General features: G+C 35.5%; 1 protein-coding gene across 1 annotated transcript in view; it reads right to left on the reverse strand.

The window, feature by feature from the left end:
• Nucleotides 1–177: 177 nt before the first annotated feature.
• The window catches only part of LYPLAL1 (lysophospholipase like 1), a 29,675-nt gene continuing 8,398 nt past the window's right edge, over nucleotides 178–21,454 (reverse strand). Inside the window, exons 3-5 of the mRNA XM_006063750.3 lie at nucleotides 9,964–10,133; nucleotides 1,286–1,401; nucleotides 178–501 (exon numbers count right to left, since the gene is read on the reverse strand). Coding sequence (XP_006063812.1) covers nucleotides 283–501; nucleotides 1,286–1,401; nucleotides 9,964–10,133 — 505 coding nt within the window. The 3' untranslated portion in view covers nucleotides 178–282. The remainder of the gene's footprint in view (nucleotides 502–1,285; nucleotides 1,402–9,963; nucleotides 10,134–21,454) is intronic.

A 21,454-nucleotide genomic window follows, 5' to 3' on the forward strand; every position in this document is an offset into this window, starting at 1 on the left:
TAAGCTAGTTTAATTATTGTAAAATTTCAATATTCAATTACTTACAAGGCCTACAAATATTTACAAAGAATTTGACAAATAATACACAGATGTTTGACTAAATTAATGTTGACCATTAATAAGATCACACTACTATCTATGGTGCTCAGTATGTCAAAAACAAGGAAGTCAGTAAACTTGATATTTCTTAATATTTTAATAATTATTCATCAAATCAGAACTAGACAGTAAAAAACACTTTTCATAAAGACATTACTTGTATATTAACACATCAATCTTAATTTAGTCCGGTAGCTTTGTAAGAATCCATGACTTTAGTTTCTCTAGTTCCGCTTTGCTTAACTCATGGTAAACACCTGGGAAACTATGAAACTTTGTGCTCACTCCTAGAGATTTTAACATGGAATTTGTCTCTTCACCCCAAGAATGAAGAACTAACTCATCTGCAGTACCATGACACTGAAATAATTCAGGAAGAACACCGTCACTTTTCTGAAGAGCCTAGAGAAGAGGATATAAACATGGAGAAGTTTAAGAAATTCATTTAAGAACAGTATATATTCTTGGAAGTCAGGGAGGGCAGAAAAATGTCAATTTAACCAAAGCTTCAGGGGAAAAAGCAGTAGTGGCGGTGATGTCCGAGGTATATACTGATGGACTAAGCTCAGGAGCTTAGCTGGTTGATAGCACGACAGGAACTGCAGTTGTGTGGGACCTGCACTTACTCCGAAGAGGGCTGTTTCAAAAACAGTCAAAGCATTTCGTGAAGAAACCTTGTGTCTTGGGAAGACAACCCTTTTCACATAGAGTGGAGAGAGGGAGGAACACAAGGGAAAATTGGCATTCTTGTTCTCGTTTCTGTACCTGCTGGTTCTACTCCTGGTAATGAGGCTGTATCACTATTATATTCCATTCATAAATTAGTAATAATGCTGCAAAACATGTGTCAGCCATGTAACTTATCCTTTGGTTTGATTAAGTCATAATTAGCAAACCCAGCTATAATCATCTACGTTTTTAACATGTATACAGGATGCATATATATTATATACATATTTTTTATCCTTTCCCCTTTGAGACTTTGATTAACAATATTCTTTGTACAAGGCATTTCCTAAACGAGAATGACCAGCTGGGATTAATCAATATAGCTCATTTGCCCATGAATTCCCAGGAATGCTCTGTGAAGCAACCGTTACTGTGTAATTATCAATGTCGTTTTAGTTTCAATGTGTGAATGTCTTCTTTTTTTTCTTCTGTTTTGCTTTTAAAATCTGAAACTTACCTGGTAAACAGCAGATGCTTTATTCAGAAAACTAGACAGAGCAAATACTCCTGCCACATCTTGATGATTTCTATATGCTAAATGCATTGCCATGCACCCTCCCATAGAAAATCCTCCTACAAGAAGCAAAAATTCACTTATCAGTAAAATCATAATAATGCTAATTTGGCACAAGATATAGCTATGCCAATCTTCCATAAATATCTGGAGACCTAAAAGAGATACAATGCACAAGAAAAATTTAGTCTACTTTAGATCTTACCGAAAAAGACCTGCCATGAGTAAATAACACTATTCCATCTACGTCATCACTAGTAAAATAATTTGTTATAAAAGGAACTAGAATTGCACAAAGAAATAAATCTTGGTCATCAAGTAAAAATATTTATCATAATTCAAAACATATGAGTCATAACACAAGTGTTATTCACTTAAACGTCTAATGTGTACTTACATTTTGTTTATACTTATAGGAGTACTCACACTACAACTAATAACATGGACTTTTTTGTCTTAGTTGCCAAACTATAAGCTAGAGTTTTTCATATAACAGATGCTTAGTGATCTTTGAATTAGGAAGGATGATCAAAAATTTGGTGAGCTAGTTAAAATATCTTTGTATTATCATATTATTTTGGGAACTAACTTGTGATGGTACAATTAAAACATATATACTTATATGTACTTTTAAAAAAGCTTGGAAAAAACTTATTCACTTAACAACATTTTATTGTCTTTTATGAGCCAATCACTGTCGATGGAGTGACACTAGTCACTGGAGATAATACAAATTAAAATACATGGATCCTTCTGTACGAGGAGAAAAGAGATACATCACAAAATGTGGAGATGGGGACATGACATGACACAGCAGAGAGAGTGGCCCAACTTAGAGATGTAGTGTGATATTCCCTAGCTTGACTGAGAATTAAAAAGACATCTCATGATTTAAAAGAAATCGCATGTTATAGACAGCAAGCCTGCAGGAACACAGTTTTTATTTTTGGAGAAATTCAAGAGCGTAAATAATACTTTTGCCAAATGTACCTAAGCAAAATATTGAATGTGACTAGTGTGACTGAGGAACTAAATGTTAATTTAATTTTACCTAGTTAAATTTGGAGTTTAAATACTCACATATGGCTAGGGGCTATGCTATTGGACAATGACGTTCTAGATAACCTAAGCTGCATACCAATGATTAGGAAAAAAGCTTCAAAATTCATAAATTGAGCAAAAATGAAACTGTTTCATTAAGAAAATAATGTACCTAAGATAATTAAATTTGATATTTAAATCTAAAGTGGTAAAGATCTTAAAAAAGTCATACAAAGACAAAATAGGTTGGTAAGCAAAAATATATTTAAAAATTATTATAAAAGAACACCTACTGAGAAAATTTTACACCTTAAATGCACCCAGCCCATCACTTCATTTTTATTAACTAATCACTTTATGTGATTTCAGAGTTCCTTGATGGGTCCAATCTAACAGCAATAACAAAAACTAAAAAGAAAACACTTTCTCACATATGAAATGTCATTATCAACAAAGGCATCCAAAGACATTTAACCTCAAGTTCAATTCTCATAATTTATAATGAAAAAAAATGTACTCACTGAAAATGTATTATTTTAAGATTCAATCTAAGTCCCTTATCCATTTATAATCTTGTGAGGTAGTCTGCAATTCCTCACCAGTGATCTCTGACAATACAGTCACCTTTAACATTGTGGACACCAGTGTGAAAAGGGACTTTGTGCATTTTTTTCTTCTGATAGAAGAAAATTTAACACAAAGGACTAGTTATTTGAATTCATTTTCCAAGTGTCTAAAATGCAATATAAAATATACTGTTCAATGAGTAAATACAAAATAGTAAACTCATTGTAGGTAGTACTTATAATGTATATTTATAGTTGCTGGCAAAGTATTAAAATGTCAAGAGTTAACATTTCAACATACATTTAAGATTAACAGGCTGAATAAAACATGTTAAAAAATAATAAACCTAACTTTTATGAACTCTTTAAATGAAATAAAACAGTAACAATATATAAAAACTACACTGGGAAAACCAAGCTAACCTATCTGAAAACAAAGTTGGGGGCAAGGGGATGGGGAACTTACAATTCAAGTTTATTATCAGTTGACCAGGATTTTTAAAATGCAATAAAATCCACCCTACATTCAAATTTCAACAATTTTCCCATTTGATTTATATGTAATTATTCTTCAGACTGAACTGTGATAAAGTTTCAAAAATTTGGGAACATATAAATTATGCCAATCATATTTGTATATTTTCTCTTATATAAAGTTTATAGGATAAATAGAATATTTATCATCTTATGTGGAAAGCTATTAAAACAGCAATCCCAAGTCTTAAAAGTTCTGATGATTGTTGTTGAAGAAACATAAGTAAGGATTTTCCAGGTAAGAATACTGGAATGGGTTGCCATTTCCTTCTCTAGATCTTCCAACCCAGGGATTGAACCTGGGTCTCCCACATTGTAGGCAGATGCTTTACCGTCCGAGCCACCAGGGAAGTCATTCAAGACATATATATGTTGAAAGAAGGTAGAAAGATGCTATCACTTTCCAGTTTTACCTCTAAGATCATCAGGAGAAACATATATAATGTCAGGAAAGTGAGCCTGGAAATTGTAGAGCTAGGTTTCATCTTGGTAACTGCAACCATCCCTTCATTTTAATTTTAAATCTTTTTTTAAATTAATATGCTAATATATGTCCACTGAATAAAGTATTTCCATCACACCAAAATAAAGAAAATGGGTTACCCAAAATATCATTACTCATATATAATTCTGACATGTTTTAAAATTTTATTTTAGCAGTTAAACTCACTCTATATGTAAATTTTATACCTTACTTTCTTATAATACTGATTTGAATGTCTTTAAACAGTTATGAAATTCTATAATTATTTTTTTTATTCATTGAGCACATACTAAATATACCAAGTGCCTTCTAAATGTGTATATACAGTATATATCAGTTACATAACATTCAATTGTATTAACTAACCATTATTGCCTTAACTACTTTCCTCATGATGGGCTTTTACAGCATCCATGTAAAATATTTAGGTGTAATTCCAGAAGCATATGATTATCCATGCTTCATTCTGCTAATACGCTCATATTATAAAAATTCTTATAATCTGGTCATTATCATTTGTCAGATTCTATACATCCTGGATTAAATTTAAACCTAAATTATGTCAATTTTCTCTTAACAACAAATTATCACCACCTAGTGGCTAAAAAAGGAATCTCATTATGGGACAAAGTTTCTGACTAAGTCAATAGATCTGGGTTCTAGTCCCAACTCCATTTTAGCCAGGAATTTTACTTTCTTTGAATTTTACTTTCTTCTTATCTGAAGGGTGAGTAATCATTTTATATCTTACCTATTAGAAGGATCAAGAAAGATACTACATGAAAATGTGTATAATTTAAATACTTTTTAGTGTTGAACTGTATTTTAATAATTTTCTCAGAATGCAGGATCTGAATCCAGGTTTCCTGAATCCAGGAACAACTATGATGCCAAATTCAGAAAGTAATTTAAAAGTCACTAATTACTGCTTGTGTTTCCCCTAATTTTTACCACACACTCTGAAGAATTATGTGTGGTACAAATATATAAAAATACAGTTTCTTGTATCTGATATTCTTAATGTGCAGGGTGAGGATTCATGAGTTGTCTCCAAGGAACACATTTAAAGATCTGGCCCAGATCCTCCTATCGAACCAGAGTTTATTCTTTCCATTAAGAAAGAAATATATTCCCACTGACGAAAATAAGCAAACAAAGAATTTCTTTTCTCAGCTAACCCTGCAGTTGAGTGCAGGGTCCTCCAGTGTAACCTTACAGCCTTGTGTTTGCAAAGTCTTGAAACACGGTGTTGGTCTCTCATCCTCCTGGACCTGCGGCCTCTCCCCCTGGCCTTCAGCCTCCACACTGCTGTCAGTGTGTTCCTCTTCAAAGGCTCATCCCACTGAGTCATTCTCTGTATGCAACTCAATAATCCTAGCAGTTGAAGTGTACACCGGACTAGTAGTTCCTGAGACATTCTAACGTGTTCCTTGTTTTCCTTCATGAATGTGTTTCCCTTCTTGTTTACCAGCCATATTCTCATTCATTCTTTAAAACTCGGTTGGAAATTCTCTCTTCTAAGAAGCAGTTCTCAGCTCCCCCCTCAAAGTTTTTGTGTTCATGCCTCACTGTTCACACTATATACCTTGTAAATACTTTTACAGTAATACTTGGATTGTATAAAGCACTTTACTTTTGTTATCTCCCTCATTATAATGTAAAGTTTTTGATTCTTTTTTTTTTGGTTCTCCAGCACTTAAAAGTTCTATGAATAATTTGGAAATTAAATTTAGTATGAGAAGCATCATTTTTGACCTGACTAAGCTGTGTAAACTACTGGAAAAGGGGCATATCATATACCATAAAAACATTGTTTTTAAACTAAATTTAATATAATAAAATATCACTAATCAAAATAAAACCAGAAAAAAAGAATGGGCTGCCACTTATTCAAATATAGAGAACAGTTTTGTTTACAAAACTATACTGGTTAAAACCACAACCTCAGAGACAAGGGTTCCATGAGGACACAGTGTATGATATTAAATCTGAAGTTTTATCACATACTAAACAAAATTAATAAGGGCAATAATTTTGTACTTATTATTTCCATGTTTTCCTCTTTAATCCTTTAATTTTCAAGGTTTTTCTCTTAGAATTCATTAAAAAAAATAACCTAACCTCACTGTGTTGTTCATACATGTGTTTCCTATGTCTCAAATGCATTGTTTTAATAAAAATGACTCAGCATCTCAAATGCACTTTTCTTTGACTTCTCATTGAATACCTCCTAGATAAAATGTTAAAAATAGCATTTAAATCTTAAACAGTCTATGAGCAATGAAAATAAGCATGTATACCATTAGGGAAAAAGAAAACAGCTGGTAGGGAAGGGACACGGCGCTGCCTGCGAGTCCCCCAGGGGCAGCAGCGGGCCAGCACAGCCTTCCTGCTGCGTGGGAGACAGCAGGGCAGGTGGGGGAGAGGGGCCAACCACAGCACCGTCACCACACCCCAGGCATGTTTCTAAGTACTTCACAGGAACTGATAAACTGAATTATCACAACTCTGTAAGTACTATTATGATCACCCAAGCCCAGAGATTAAGGACACTCACATAACCACAAAAACAGGCACTGGATCTAGGATTAGAAACTTGCAGTTTGAGTGCACAGCCCAAGTTCTTAACCATGTTAAACTGCTGTCAGCTGCATTAGTGTGTTTGCAATTATGATATTTATAACTTGGGAAATGCATGTACAAACATTCAAATACATAACAATATTGCCTCATGTACCACATTTTGAAATGAATTGAGAGTTCAGTCAGATCAATAAGACAAAAAGAAAAATAATAATAACTACAAGAGAAAACCTGATAGGACTAGAATGCCATTTCTCTAAGCATCAACAGCCAACCCATGTGAAGAATCCAGCATATGAAAAGGAGGCAGTATAACAGGTGTTTTGTTTTAATAAAGAAGGTTAAGAATTACATATATTTTGACACACATGTTTAACTCTATAGAAATGCCTCAAAGATTTATTTTCATTGAATGGTTAAATAACTAACAGTACAGGTAACAAAGACCAACAACCTTGGATCCACACTTCTCTGTCTCTTTCATATCTCAAGCTATGGAGAGGCTTTATAGCGCTTGATAGACTCACCTCACAAATTCTAAAAAATTTTTTCTCTTTCTCAATTATTTTATATTCATATAAGTGCATATAAATTTTCTATTACATATATATTTTGTAATAAATTTCAAATTTTATACTTTAGTAGTTTATAACTCTTCTAAAATGAAATTTGTTGTTAAAAATTCAATGGAGCTATGATAAAATATCGGTCATATTACTAACTGCTTAATAAATAAGATCATCTTTTAACAAAGTTTTCTTGGAACTTCAGAAAATAATTAAAACCTTTCATGATACAGTAGAAAGAAACTAAAATAAATTCTAGATGAATCAAAGAATTACAAATTTAAAAAACATTATGGAAAAGTCAGTAGAAAATCTATTTGAATATTTACTCAAATTCTAGAAGAATAACTTCTTAATCTGAGAAGTTATTTGGAAAAACCAGATAACTAAAAACAGCTGTCTCATGTCAGAACATAACAAACAGAATTAAAAGGAAAATAAATTAAGTGTAAATTAATTGCCACTTTTTACTTATTTTTAGCAAAGATTTTTCAAGACAGTATCATTCAGCAAGGTTATAATAAGATGGATATTCTAATAGAGGTGGGAGAAGCATCAACAGGTACAGTGTTTTCGTGAAAGGAATTTGACAGCATGTATTAAGAGCTTTATAAATATTCATACAAATGTTCAGTTAAACAGAAGAATCATGGGCTTTAAAATGAAGTAAACCTAGATTCAAAATTCTTATCAACTCTCTGACCCTATAACAATCCATACATAGTCTCTTTTCAAAAATGAGTAAGACGAAATAACTGATGGATATGGGGAAGGGCAAGGAATAGGGATGGGGGAAAGGACAAGCAGATAAGTATCAATAGTTACAATTCAATGGGATACATTCTTTAACACACCCACATTAAGAGTACTAAGTGTATTTTCTACTTATTCACACTGTCATCTCATTACTTCAGTATCTTACTATCCTATAAACATAAATTCAGGAACTGGTTCTTCCTATCTCCTCCCTTACCCCTTCTGTGGATTAATTTTCCTAAAGCACAGTTTTAATTAACTATACGACTCAAAGACATACTTAAGCCATTGCTCCTCAACTATCTATAGAATAAAGGATAAAAGGGGACTCAGAATTTATTGAGATTGTAAAATGAGCCAAGTATTTGACAGACATCATCTTCCAGTAAGGGACTTCCCTGGTGGCTCAGATGGTAAGGAGTCTGCCTGCAATGTGGGAGACCCGGGTTCGATTCCTGGGTTGGGAAGATCTCCTGGAGAAGCAAATGGCACCCCACTCCAGTATTCTTGCCTGGAAATCTCATGGATGGAGGAGCCTGGCAGGCTACATCCATAGGTCGCAAAGAGTCAGACACCACTGAGCAACTTCATTCACTCACTCAGTCTCCCAGTAAAACAGATACTGTATCATTATTCCCACTTTACAGATGAGGCGGCAGAAAATCAGTGCAGGTTATTAAGTGATGAACCTGCTAGGCAATGGTGGGCTTCAGATTTGAACTATTTTTGTCTCTATGCCATCATGCTCTTCCAGCTGTTAGTCACACTATGAGATCAACAGGCATTTTCCAGTCACACAACAAACTTTCTGTTAAAATTATCTAACATCCAGTCAGACAACAACAAGCACTACTTTTTCTACTTCTATTTACCATTCATATCACTCTCTGTATCTAGACATCCATACTACAATAGTTAAAATTTTATTTATTTGCACATCTTAAAATCTCATATATCTTTGACACTTTTTTCTTAAATTGTTCCCTAATAGCTCCAAATACTTATGACTTCTTCATCTAAATTCCAATTACTTAAATCATCAGTTTACTGATCAGATCATGCCACTGATTATAATAAATGTTCAGTTCTGTGCCAGGCATTGCAGTGGGTGCTGAGAAATAAAAATAAATATACATGATCATTCCCTTTGAAGAGCGGCCAGTTATGTAGCTTTAGGGCACTTTTCAAGGCTAGTTGGCAGGACAGTTATTACCAGCACCTCATGGGCTCTTTTCGGTTGTAAGCAACTGGGGCACACAGATCCTGTTGTATTTACCTGTGTCTCTTTGAGCATTCGACTTAATGCCTGACACACAGTACTTAGAAATGTTTGCTAAATGATCGAATGACAGAAGCTGTTATACACTCATGTATCTTGAGTTCTATCTTGTAACTGTTTCATGATGCCCTAGACTGAGCTGGTACCCCTTTACTAGGTTCTTCGCAGTACTCCTATAATGTTCTATATCCATCTCTGTGACATGGTGCTAAACACAGAAACAGTTAAACACCGATGAGGAAACAAAGGCCCAGCAAGGTGATGTTACTGGGCCAGAGGGCCAGTTGCTTTTAACTAACAAAAGTGAATACTGAAGCCAAGACAGAAAAGAATGGATTCCATCCATTATATCATATTGCTTCTTAACTCAAAGAATAGCTTAGTACTTCAATAAACAGAGGCAGTTTATTAATTTGCCCAGATCCTGTCTATACAGGATTTCAAAGTGCATTCTAAACTTATTTACAACATGATGTGGTGGTTTAGTCATTAAGTCATGCTGACTCTTGCAAGCCCACCAACTATAGCCCGCCAGGCTCCTCTGTCCATGGAATTTCCTAGGCAAGAATACTGGAGTGGGTTGCCATTTCCTCCTTCAGGGAACCTTCCCGACCCAGGAATGAAACCCGTATCTCTTGCATCTTCTGCAATGGCAGGTAGATTCTGTTTAACCACTGCACTATCTGGGAAACTATGAATAGGTCTCATATGATATATAAAATGCTCCCAAATAATGTTCCAAGTAAAATTCAAAGTACAAAATTTAAAAAGTGAATCAAAATATTTAAATTGCCAACATCTAAAAATCTTACCTACTAATATTCTGTTCTTCTTGATGCCAGTTTTTACTTCATCATCAATCAAATCTGTAAGCACCTGACACATTACATCAATTGATTCAAGGTGCTCTGGGCAGTCATTTGATATTTTAAGTCTGTCAAACCATACATTGGAGATTCCTCCTTTCAAAGGAGTATATGGCCTGTTTAAAACCAAAAAAGAAAAAAAAATTAAAACATTTTTAGTTTCTAAAATATTAGTGCTTTGAATTACAATTTCTTTAATGTTTTAGAAGTTAAAGAATTCATATTAAAGACATTCCCATGCGTATCTTAACTCTCCTATACTTACATTGGTTCTATTAACATTTATTAATGCCAGTTCATCATAGTTTCTCCATCTTTTGAGTTTCATACACTCCAGAAAGTCCCAGTGAAAAAAGGATAATTATATTTGGTATATTGTGTGTGCATGCTATTTTTTCCACTCAATTTAAATGATTAATCAGGTCTACTATTTCTTTAAACTTCTGCCTTGATATACTTTAAAAGTGTAAGGATCAATATTTAAGCATTCACAGCTAAATAAATAATGGCTGTCCATGCAAAAAGTCAGGCCTCAAGAGCAGAAAATATGATTCACCTAAATGCTTTTAAACAATGGTTAGCTTGTAGCACAGAAGTTTGAAGGCTGAGTTAATAATTTAAAGGTTTCTTGATGAACTGTGGTATTGGAGAAGACTTGAGAGTCCCTTGGACTGCAAGGAGATCCAACCAGTCCATTCTGAAGGAGATCAGCCCTGGGATTTCTTTGGAAGGAATGATGCTAAAGCTGAAACTCCAGTACTTTGGCCACCTCATGCGAAGAGTTGACTCATTGGAAAAGACTCTGATGCTGGGAGGGATTGAGGGGAGGAGGAGAAGGGGACGACAGAGGATGAGATGGCTGGATGGCATCACTGACTCGATGGACGTAAGTCTGAGTGAACTCCAGGAGTTGGTGATGGACAGGGAGGCCTGGCGTGCTGCGATTCATGGGGTCACAAAGAGTCGGACACAACTGAGCAACTGATCTGATCTGATCTGATCTGATTACATCCAGGCAGATTATCTTTAGAATAGGGGTCTTCTGGAGCTATTTTATTTTTAAATCTTCCCAGGAACCTTAAAATGAAAGAATTTAATGGGATACAAATATTCATTGGAAGTGCTCTTCATACAGATATCCCAGCACTGTCTGCAACACTCAGTTTGGTTCTCAAATTGAGTGCTTTGTTGGACTTACAAAACACTCTATGTGATAAGATTCCCTGAGCTGGGTGTCTTGTTGAACAAGATTGATCTTATAAGATGCTTTACACTTAAATATCAGGTAGGATGGCCACAGTATTAGTGAATCTTGCTTTGGATTCTTTTAAGTATACGTGTGTGTGTGTGTTTGTGTATGTATGTGTGTGCACGTACATGCGTGTGTATCCCAAGGTATTCCAAATACTCTGTTTTAATCAATTACAAAGGGGTTAAGGGGTCTGGTGACAAGTCCTATGTTGGTAAAGATAAATGAAGGGAACTGAAACACTCTTCCAGTCTCCTGTAGAAAACAGAGAGGTTTATGGGGAGATATATATATATATATCTCCATATATATATGTCTCCACATATATATGTCTCCATGAGACACACATGGAGAACCAATGGTTTCTCAAAGATGAGGAACAGGAGAGTTCAACAAAAGATACAGCTCTTCACTTAGCAAATCTTGCTTTCTATTTATGAGACAGTGAAAAGTGGGTTTTATGTGCTAAGAAAGGCCACAGAAAATTCAGTGACAGAAGTATACACTACAATTTGAAAGAAACCTAAAGCAATGCTGACCAAAGATGCAGGGTTTCTTCCAGATCAACACTTCTATTGCTTTCAGTTCAGTTCAGTTCAGTAGCTCAGTCGTGTCCAACTCTTTGTGACCCCAAGAATCGCAGCACACAAGGCCTCCCTGTTCATCACCAACTCCCGGAGTTTACCCAAACTCATGTCCATTGAGTCGGTGATGCCACCCAGCCATTTCATCCTCTGTCGTCTCCTTCTCCTCCTGGCCCCAATCCCTCCCAGCATCAGGGTCTTTTCCAATGAGTCACCTCTTTACATCAGGTGGCCAAAGTATTGGAGTTTCAGCCTCAGCATCAGTCCTTCCAATGAACACCCAGGACTGATTTCCTTTAGGATGGACTGGTTGGATCTCCTTGCAGTCCAAGGGACTCTCAAGAGTCTTCTCCAACACCATAGTTCAAAAGCATCAATTCTTCGGTGCTCAACTTTCTTCACAGTCCAACTCTCACATCCATACATGACCACTGGAAAAACCATAGCTTTGACTAGATGGACCTTTGTTGGCAAGTAACGTCTCTGCTTTTGAATATACTGTCTAGGTTGGTCATAACTTTCCTCCCAAGGAGTAAGCATCTTTTAATTTCATGGCTGTAGTCACCATCTGCAGTGATTTTGGAGCCCCCAAAAATAAAGTCTGACACTGTTTCCACTGTTTCTTCATCTATTTCCCATGAAGTTGATGGGACCAGATGCCATGATCTTAGTTTTCTGAATGTTGAGCTTTAAGCCAACTTTTTCACTCTCCTCTTTCACTTTCATCAGGAGGCTTTTTAGTTCCTCTTCACTTTCTGCCATAAGGGTTAGCCCCATCTCAAATCAGCTATATATTCTCACCCTCCAGAGTCAGTGAAATAAAAGCATAAAATGTACAGCCAGAACAAAAAAATGGAGGGCTAAAAGATACCAGCTGAGATCTGATTGTGCTTCCTTGCATATTCTTTAATGAAAAACCAAGTGGAATCCCTGCAAACCCAAGGAGCTAGAGCTACTCAATTTTCATTCTGTCATCCACGGTAGCAAAAGAACTCTGCAGTCTATGCAGATCTGACTGTGGGAAACATCCAGTTAATACTATCAACGTGTAGAAGGAAAACAGGAGAACTATACAACTGTTGCTCTGTTTTAGTCTTAACTCTCCAAAATAAATGGATATCCACTCGAGGAACCTAAAAGTCAAGAGAAATATTCTGGAAACTTTCTCAGAGAAAGCCAAAGAAGTCTATAAACAAGAAAGTTGCTCTGACTCAGATTTAACAAGAACTCATCTGAAGAGATTCTTTCATTTACTAAAATATAACTGTGTTATAAACTTTACTCTGTAACACACTTTCTAAAATTTGAATGTATATTACCAATATCTATATGCCAGTACATAAAACCCTAACATTCTCTCCTAGTTTATGCTGTGCTGTGCTCAGTTGCTTAAGTGGTGTCCAACTCTTTGCAGCCCCATGGACTATAGCCCACCAGGCTCTTCTGTCCATGGGATTTTTCAGGCAAGAACACAGGAGTGGGTTGCCACTTCCTTTCCAGGGATCAAACCCGCAGCTCCTGCGTCTCCGGCACTGCAGGTGGATTCTTCATCCACTGAGCCACAGAGGCCTAGTTTATGCACATATGTGAAATGTTGCAAATATGGGATACTTTGTCTGCATGCGGACTACTTCGATGTTGACTGTCTTACTTTTTTTTTTGTTTGTTTTTGCTTATCTCTCCATTCTTCTTCTCCTCTCCTACCCCCTCACATATCTTGCCCTTCACTCTAGGTAAACGATGTCAACCTTCTCGAATATATCCCTCAGTGTTTTTCCTGTACATACATTAAAAGATGTTTCTTTACATTATATTTTTTAATGGCACCATATGCTTTTCAAAAATGAAATAAGCCTATTTGGTTTTCTTATGTGCATTATACTTTTCTCCTTTAACAATACCTCATAGAAACCCTTTCATGTGATGTAGTTCTTACCCATCTTTTTAAATAGCTGTATCAGTTCAGTTCAGTTCAGTCGCTCAGTTGTGTCCAACTCTTTGCGACCCCATGAATCGAAGCACGCCAGGCCTCCCTGTCCATCACCAACTCCCACTCACGTCCATCGAGTCAGTGATGCTATCCAGCCATCTCATCCTCTGTCGTCCCCTTCTCCTCCTGCTCCCAATCTCTCCCAGCATCAGTCTTTCCAATAAGTCAATTCTTCGCATGAGGTGGCCAAAGTACTGGAGTTTCAGCTTTAGCATCATTCCTTCCAAAGAAATCCCAGGGCTGATCTCCTTCAGAATGGACTGGTTGGATCTCCTTGCAGTCCAAGGGACTCTCAAGAGTCTTCTCCAACACCACAGTTCAAAAGGATCAATTCTTCGGTGCTCAGCCTTCCTCACAGTCCAACTCTCACATCCATACATGACCACAGGAAAAACCATAGCCTTGACTAGACTATATAGTATCTTGTAATTGAGATGCTCCATAATTTAATTGGCCATTTGCTTACAAATGGGCATTTATTTGGTACCTAAGTTTTAGCCACTAAGGACACTTCTGCATTAAACATATTTGCATACATGTTTTTATGTACTTAGACTTTTATTCTATGGAACAGAGTTTGTGGAATAGGCCTACTGGACTGAAAGGTATAATCTGATCATTTTATCTTAATAGAGGTTTCAGAGTTGCTTCCATGAAGGCTATAAAAATTCACCTTTCTACAAGAAAAGTCAGAGAACATCTTTTGGCCCAACAGCTCTAATTATGATAGTAACATACTTTAAAACATTACCACTGAAAGGTAGTAACTACAGCTTTAAAATCAACTTTACTGAGATATAATTTACATATATAAATGTACACCTTTTAAATACACAGTTCAAAGACTTTTGACAAAGAATTTCCATAGTGATACAGAATATTTTCTTTACTTTAGAAAATTCCATCCTGTCCACTTGCAAGCAAATCCCATTCACTTCCAACACAGCCACTAAAGATTAGTGCTGCCTTTTCAGAACTCTACGTGAAGGAATTACTTATTCATATCACTGGCTATTTTTTTCCTATTGGAATTTTGATTTTTTTCTCACTAGTTTCAAAGTGTATCTGTATATTAGTCACCTAAATACTGTTCATTTGTATTTCAAGTATTTTTTCCAAATAGATTTCTGCATACTGACATATGTATATAAAGTATCTTTTTTTAAGCCAAATCAAGACTTTACATTTGATGTACTCTGAGAGGTATAATTTTAACTTAAACTAATTTAAACTAAACTTTGGGGTATTCTAATTTATTTTATTCGCAATTCATACATTATTACATGTAGAATCCAAGATTATCTTCTACGATTTTTGCTTTCATTTTTACATCTAAGCTTTGAATTTTTCTGGGATTTATTTTCTGCATGGTGTGACCTAAGGGTTGAAATTCATTTTCTCCCCTATGTGCGAATTGTGCCTGCAGTGCTACAAAAACAAAAACACCTTTTCTCATAAAGCTGAAGTTCACCTTTACGAGGATTTACCTCTGCCATATTATAGTTCTGAAGAATCTAGTATCTCTCGCCGTAGGTTCTGTAAGAGAACTAAACCATAATGCCTAATACATTTACTACATATAATGAATGGACTTCTCTCCAAAGCATCTAGAATAGTACTAGTTCTATCCCTGGCAAAAATCAAAAAAAATGACAAGTCATTTTCTCTGTTTTGTATCTCACTGGAAGAATCCTGGTCGACAAAGGCTCTATTTCGTTCCACTGATTTATTGATCTACTCCTGTGTTAGGATCACACTGACTACATCACAGTGGTTTTAGAGTAAGTTCTGAGGTTGAGTCAGGTGGTCCCCCTCTCCCAACCATCACCACCCTGTGTCTCTCAGACTTGTCCTGCCTATTCTTAAGTATCTAATCTTCTTTCTCTCTCTAAGAAATATTAATTCAATATTTAGTAAATTTTAAAATAATTTCAAATACTCCCCCTTAAAAGTCCTTTGTGGGATTTAAACTAATATTGTATTATTGCTTGGGAATTAACATTTTATGACATGAATCTGGGAGGAATGAAGATTTTTGCAGACGGCACTCTTTCCAGGATCTGCCACTCTCTGGGCCTTACCTAAGGCTTCTCCTGCATCATCCCCTGGGCTCTCAGTGGGTGAGATAAAATCCTGCCTAAGCTCTGTATGGGTACTCCTACAGAGCCTAAATTCTCCCTCATTCCTGTGGGCCTTCTGACTTCAGAAGCTGCTTGGCTCAAGACAGGGAGATAAATTGGAATCAGAAGGGGAGAAAGCATTCCATCCACCCCTCCTCCCAGAACCCCCTCTCAGGATTAACTTTCTTAACAGGACTCAGAAAGTGAAAGCAGGTGCTTTCCATACAGCATTAATGCCACTGTGAGACAAAATTAAATCCCAAACCAATGAAATTGCCACTAAAACCACAATGATCTTCTGAATGAAAACAATATACAACACTCAGGCTAAAGCCTGAATTAGACTGGTACTCTTGTGACTTATTTCTACTTCCCTTTTCATTTTATTCTATTTCTCTTAAGTGTTTACTTGTCTGTCTAAGCACTTAAAAAAGGATGATATCATAGGCTAAAATATGAATCATTCTGGGAACTCAGCCATTAATATAAAAAAATGACACTTACTTAACTTTTTGTCTTTGACAGTGCCTTACTTAATTAGAGATAGATGCTCCATAGAATATAAGTTTTACCAATTTAGCAGCTTTTTGTTTTCTCAGTTCTCTAACAAAACTAATTCTGTCCAAAGGAAGATAACAGGGAAAATGTGATGAGTCAAAGAATAATTTCGATCTTTTTGTTAAGAAAACAATCAAGAATGCATAATTCTCCTAAGATGGTAGAATAGCCTTTCAGTAAAGCATGAAAGTAAGATTGTTTTTTTAAAGCAGCTAAACAAACTGGCACATATGTTATACTCATTCGCCTTCTTCCTCAAATAAATCACTTCATTAGCTGGCATAAGACAGCTGAGACATTATTACCATAAATAAGTATATTTGGCAAAGAATGTGTGGCTTCTCAATCAATCAATCAATCAAACCATTACACACTGGTAAAATATTAAGCAGGAATAAATGTTCAAGGTCTATGAAAAGAAAAGAAGCTGCCATTCAGCTTGTCACCAAGTTTTGTTCCCTGAAAGTCATAAAATCAAAAGGTCATTCACAACCTTTCAGATGCCGTCACTAGGTTCCAGGCTTCCTCTCTCATTTCACTGCTCCTCCCCTGGGATTCCCTAGGTTCCAGTCACACTCCCCTCGGTTTTCTTCAGAACCGCCTCGCTACTGATCCAAGGACTTAGCACCTGACATTTCCTCTCCCTGGAATGCCCTTTTCCACAGTGATTACCCCCAGTGCCAAGAACAAGTATTTGTTGAATGATGCATGTCAATAAGCATTTGTGATTTGGGAATAATTTTTGTCAGAAATAATAAGGATACCTAAAATTATTTAGCTTTGCTCTGAATATCTTTTGACTTTAATTCTTGTAAAAATCCACTCTGTGATTTCTAGAAAAAGGTCAAATTTTTCTTTTGTTTTTTTAAAAGGATGTATTTCTAAGGAATAACATACTTAGAACACGTGTCTAACTCTTACGATCCCATGGACTGAGGCCTGCCAGGCTCCTCTCTGTCCATGGGATTCTCCAGGCAAGAATACTGGAATGGGTTGCCATTTCCTTCTCCAGGGGATCTTCCCAACCCAGGAATCGAACCCAGGTGTCCTGCATTGCAGGCAGATTCTTTACCAACTGAGCTATGAGGGAAGCCCAATAACATACTAATAGATACTTAATAACATACTAATACATACTTAAAATACTTACAAAGAAGTAAACTACTTCTTCAAAATAGCATTCTTTTAGGACAGTTCCTTGCCAGTGAAGTGTATGTGCAGTACAGATCCACTGTTATCAGGAGACAGATCTCCTAATATCATGCTTCAGGTATGAATCCTAAGTGATGGAGTAAAGATGAACCTATTACTACTAAACCTAAATCAAAAGTGCCTAACCTTGTTTCAGAATATAAGTTTACTGAAAAATATAAACATGCACTTCACGTGGAAAAATAGTAGAGGCACTACTGACTGAATCTTACTACTTTTAGAATTTTTCAAAACACTAGGAAACTGTATCATATAAATTATTAATTGCTTATTAAAAATTATTATTTTTAAAATGGAAATTGTACTAGTAAACTCAAACCAACAGAACCTCTAATTACAAATACAGCTAAAGTATGTCACAGAAATAAAAATCTTTATTGAGCACTTCAATTAAATATAGTCTAAATTAACATAATAAAACAATGAAGCAACATTTTCCATTTAAATTAACACAGCAGGTAAATGCTGACTTTTACTGAATACGCCCTAACTCAGCTGATTAAAAACATCTATTAAATAGGGCTGAGAAAAGGAGTACCTTATAGCCAAAGTGACAAGTCACAGTTTAATCAAAACATACTGATTTGCTGTAATAGGCCACAACTGGGTATAAGCAAAATAGACTACTGTTCTCTTAAGTTCTTTAAAGCATGTATGACTGTTAGAAGCAAAAATTACAACCTTGTTTGATAGAGTTTTCAATGTATGTTGATAAAACACATACAACAAGCAGCATGTATAACATTAAGGAGGGGAAGATAAAGGAATCTATATGGTTATAAGGCATCTACATTTTGTGTAAAGTGGTAAAAAATTAACTCTAAGTAGGTAAAAGATGTGATATATATGCTACACAGTCTTTAGAACAATCAGAAAACACAAACAATAAATAATAATAAAGTATTAATTTTCTTAAATCCAAAAAAAGATGGAAAAGGGAAAAAGAGAAATAAAAATCAATAAATTTAAATGCAAACATAGCAATATTTACAATAAATACAAATGGTGTAAATAAATCACTTAAAAGACAGAAACTGCTAGACTAAGGAAAAAACAAAGTCCAAATTATGTTATATATAAGAAATACATCTTAAAAATAATGGCATAGATGTTAAAAGTAAAAAAAATTAGAAAAAGATATGCTATACAAACAGTAAACACAGAAAAGCTGATAAATCCTATATGATTATTAAACAAAGTACAGTTCAAGGAATTACCAGAGATTTAAAAATGAGCATTTTATAAGATAAAAGATATAAGATAGCTTTTAATGAGGAAGACAGTAGACCTGCCTGGGAATGTACCTCAAACAGCTTAAAAACCATGAGAGAAAAACTGGCAGAAGGACAGGGAGGAAGAGGACAATGTAAAATCACAGTTGGACATAATACCACCCATTCTGTGGTAAGTAATAAAATGACTTGGAATCACTAAGAAAACATAAAAATTTAAAATAAAAGTATAAAATTTAGTATAATCACCTTGAACTACTGACATCTATAGAACTCTATACACAATAAGAGTCACCAAGAGAGACCACATGCACAACCATAATACAAGCCAGTGAGTATCAAAAGAATCAAACTGCTGCCAGAATACTGGCAGCAACAGAAACGAAATTAGGAATCAATAGCAATAAAACACCTAGAAAGACCCCAAATATTGGGACATTAACAAGATATTTCTAAATAATTTATGGGTTAAAGAAGCTTGCAGAACTCTTGTTTTCCATATCTGCCCAGAAAAGTATCTTTCATTCCACATGCTCTCCTTACAATGTGACTCAGATACTCCCATCAAGAGGTAGAGTCAATGTCTCTCTCCTTGACTCTGAGTGGTCCTCTGACTAGAGAGGAAATAGCACTATGCAACTTCTAAGACTAGGTCTTCAAAGGCAATACAGCTTCCTTCTGGTTCTCCTTAGTGTATCTGCTCTTGGACATCAGCTTCCATGCGGCCAGATGTCCAAGACATCAGATAGTAAAAACTCATGTAGTTGTTATGGTAACAAGACCAAAAGATCAAAGGAAGATCCCAGCTATTATCGAGTATTAAGTGCCAGATACGAGTGAATCTTCAGATGATTTTAGTCATGCCCAGACTTCAAGTTTTCCCAGCAGAGGCCCCAGTTATCACAGAACAGAATCAAGACATTAGCACTGTGTCTTTTCTGAATTTCTACCCCACGGATGGATGACCACACTAAAACTGTTGCTGGGGTGCTTTAAGATCCCCCTGGAGGAGGGCATGGCAACTGACTCCAGTACTCTTCCAGAGAAGGAAATGGCACCCCACTCTAGTATTCTTGCCTAGAGAGTTCCATGGACAGAGGAACCTGAGGGGCTACAGACCATGGGGTTGCAAAGAGTCAGACACTATTGAGCAAGTAACACTTTTGCTTTCATGAGAGCTTAGAAAAGATTTCAATATATTAAAAATACAAAAGAGAAAATTAGTGGGAATTACCTAAGGCAGAGATTAGTGAGAAATTTAGAGCTTTAATATAAATGGAAGAAAACAACAAATGTAAAAGCAAATATAAATAACAGAAAAAGAGCACAAAATAACCAAGCCAAAACTGTCTCTATGAAAAGATTAACAAAATTGATAATGCTTCGAGAAGATAAAGCAAGAAAAAAGATATAAATTATTGATATTGGTAATGAAATAAAAAAATATCAGCACAAATCCTAAAGGCATTAGAAAAGAATATCATGAACAACTTTATATCAATAAATCTGGTAAATTAGATAAAAGATACAAACTCTATGAGAAACACAAACGATCAAAACTGATACAGAAAGAAACAGAAAATCTGAATATTCTCATTATATGAAAGAAACTGAATTTATTATCAAAACCTTCACAGAAGAAAACTTCATGTCCAAATAATTTCACTAGTGAATTTTACTGAACACTGAAGGAAAAAAATAATACAAACTCAGAAAACGGAAGGTAACATTTTCTAACACATTTTAAGGGATCTAGGGAAAACTTTCATGCATTGGAGGAGGAAATGGCAACTCACTCCAGTGTTCTTGCCTGGAGAATCCCAGGGACAGGGGAGCCTGGTGGGCTGCCGTCTATGGGGTCGCACAGAGTCGGACACGACTGAAGCGACTTAGCAGCAGCAGCAGCAGCAGGGAATTCCCTGGTTGTCCAGCGGTTAGGACTCAGTGCTTTCACTGTTGAGAGCCTGGGTTCAATCTCTGGTTGGGAAACTAAGATCCTGCAAGTTATACGGCATGGCCAAAAAATAAATAAAATAAAAAGAGACAGTATAATCTAGATAAAAAAAACTTTATAAGAGAAAACTACAGATCAACAGCCCTCATGAATGCAGATTAAAATTTCTCAACAAAATCCTAGCAAATCAAATTCAGCTATACATAAAACAAATAATACATTATAACCAAGTGGGGTTTAAGCCAGGAATGAAAGGTTGGTTTAACATTTGAATGTCCACCAATATAACGAAAGATAAAAACCATGATTATCTCAAAAAATACAGAAAAATGATTTAACCAATTAAGAAAAAAAACTCAGCTAATTAGGCAAAGAAATAAATTTCCTTAATAAAAGGTGTGCAGAAAAAAACCTGTAACAACATCATACTTAACGGTGAAATACTGAATTCTTCCCTTCTAAGATTATACAAGAAGGCATTCCTTGATTCTATTAAACACTTTATCAGACGTTCAAATAAGCACAATAAAGCAAGACA

Source organism: Bubalus bubalis, chromosome 5 (assembly GCF_019923935.1).
Source record: "Bubalus bubalis isolate 160015118507 breed Murrah chromosome 5, NDDB_SH_1, whole genome shotgun sequence".
NCBI lineage: Eukaryota > Metazoa > Chordata > Mammalia > Artiodactyla > Bovidae > Bubalus > Bubalus bubalis.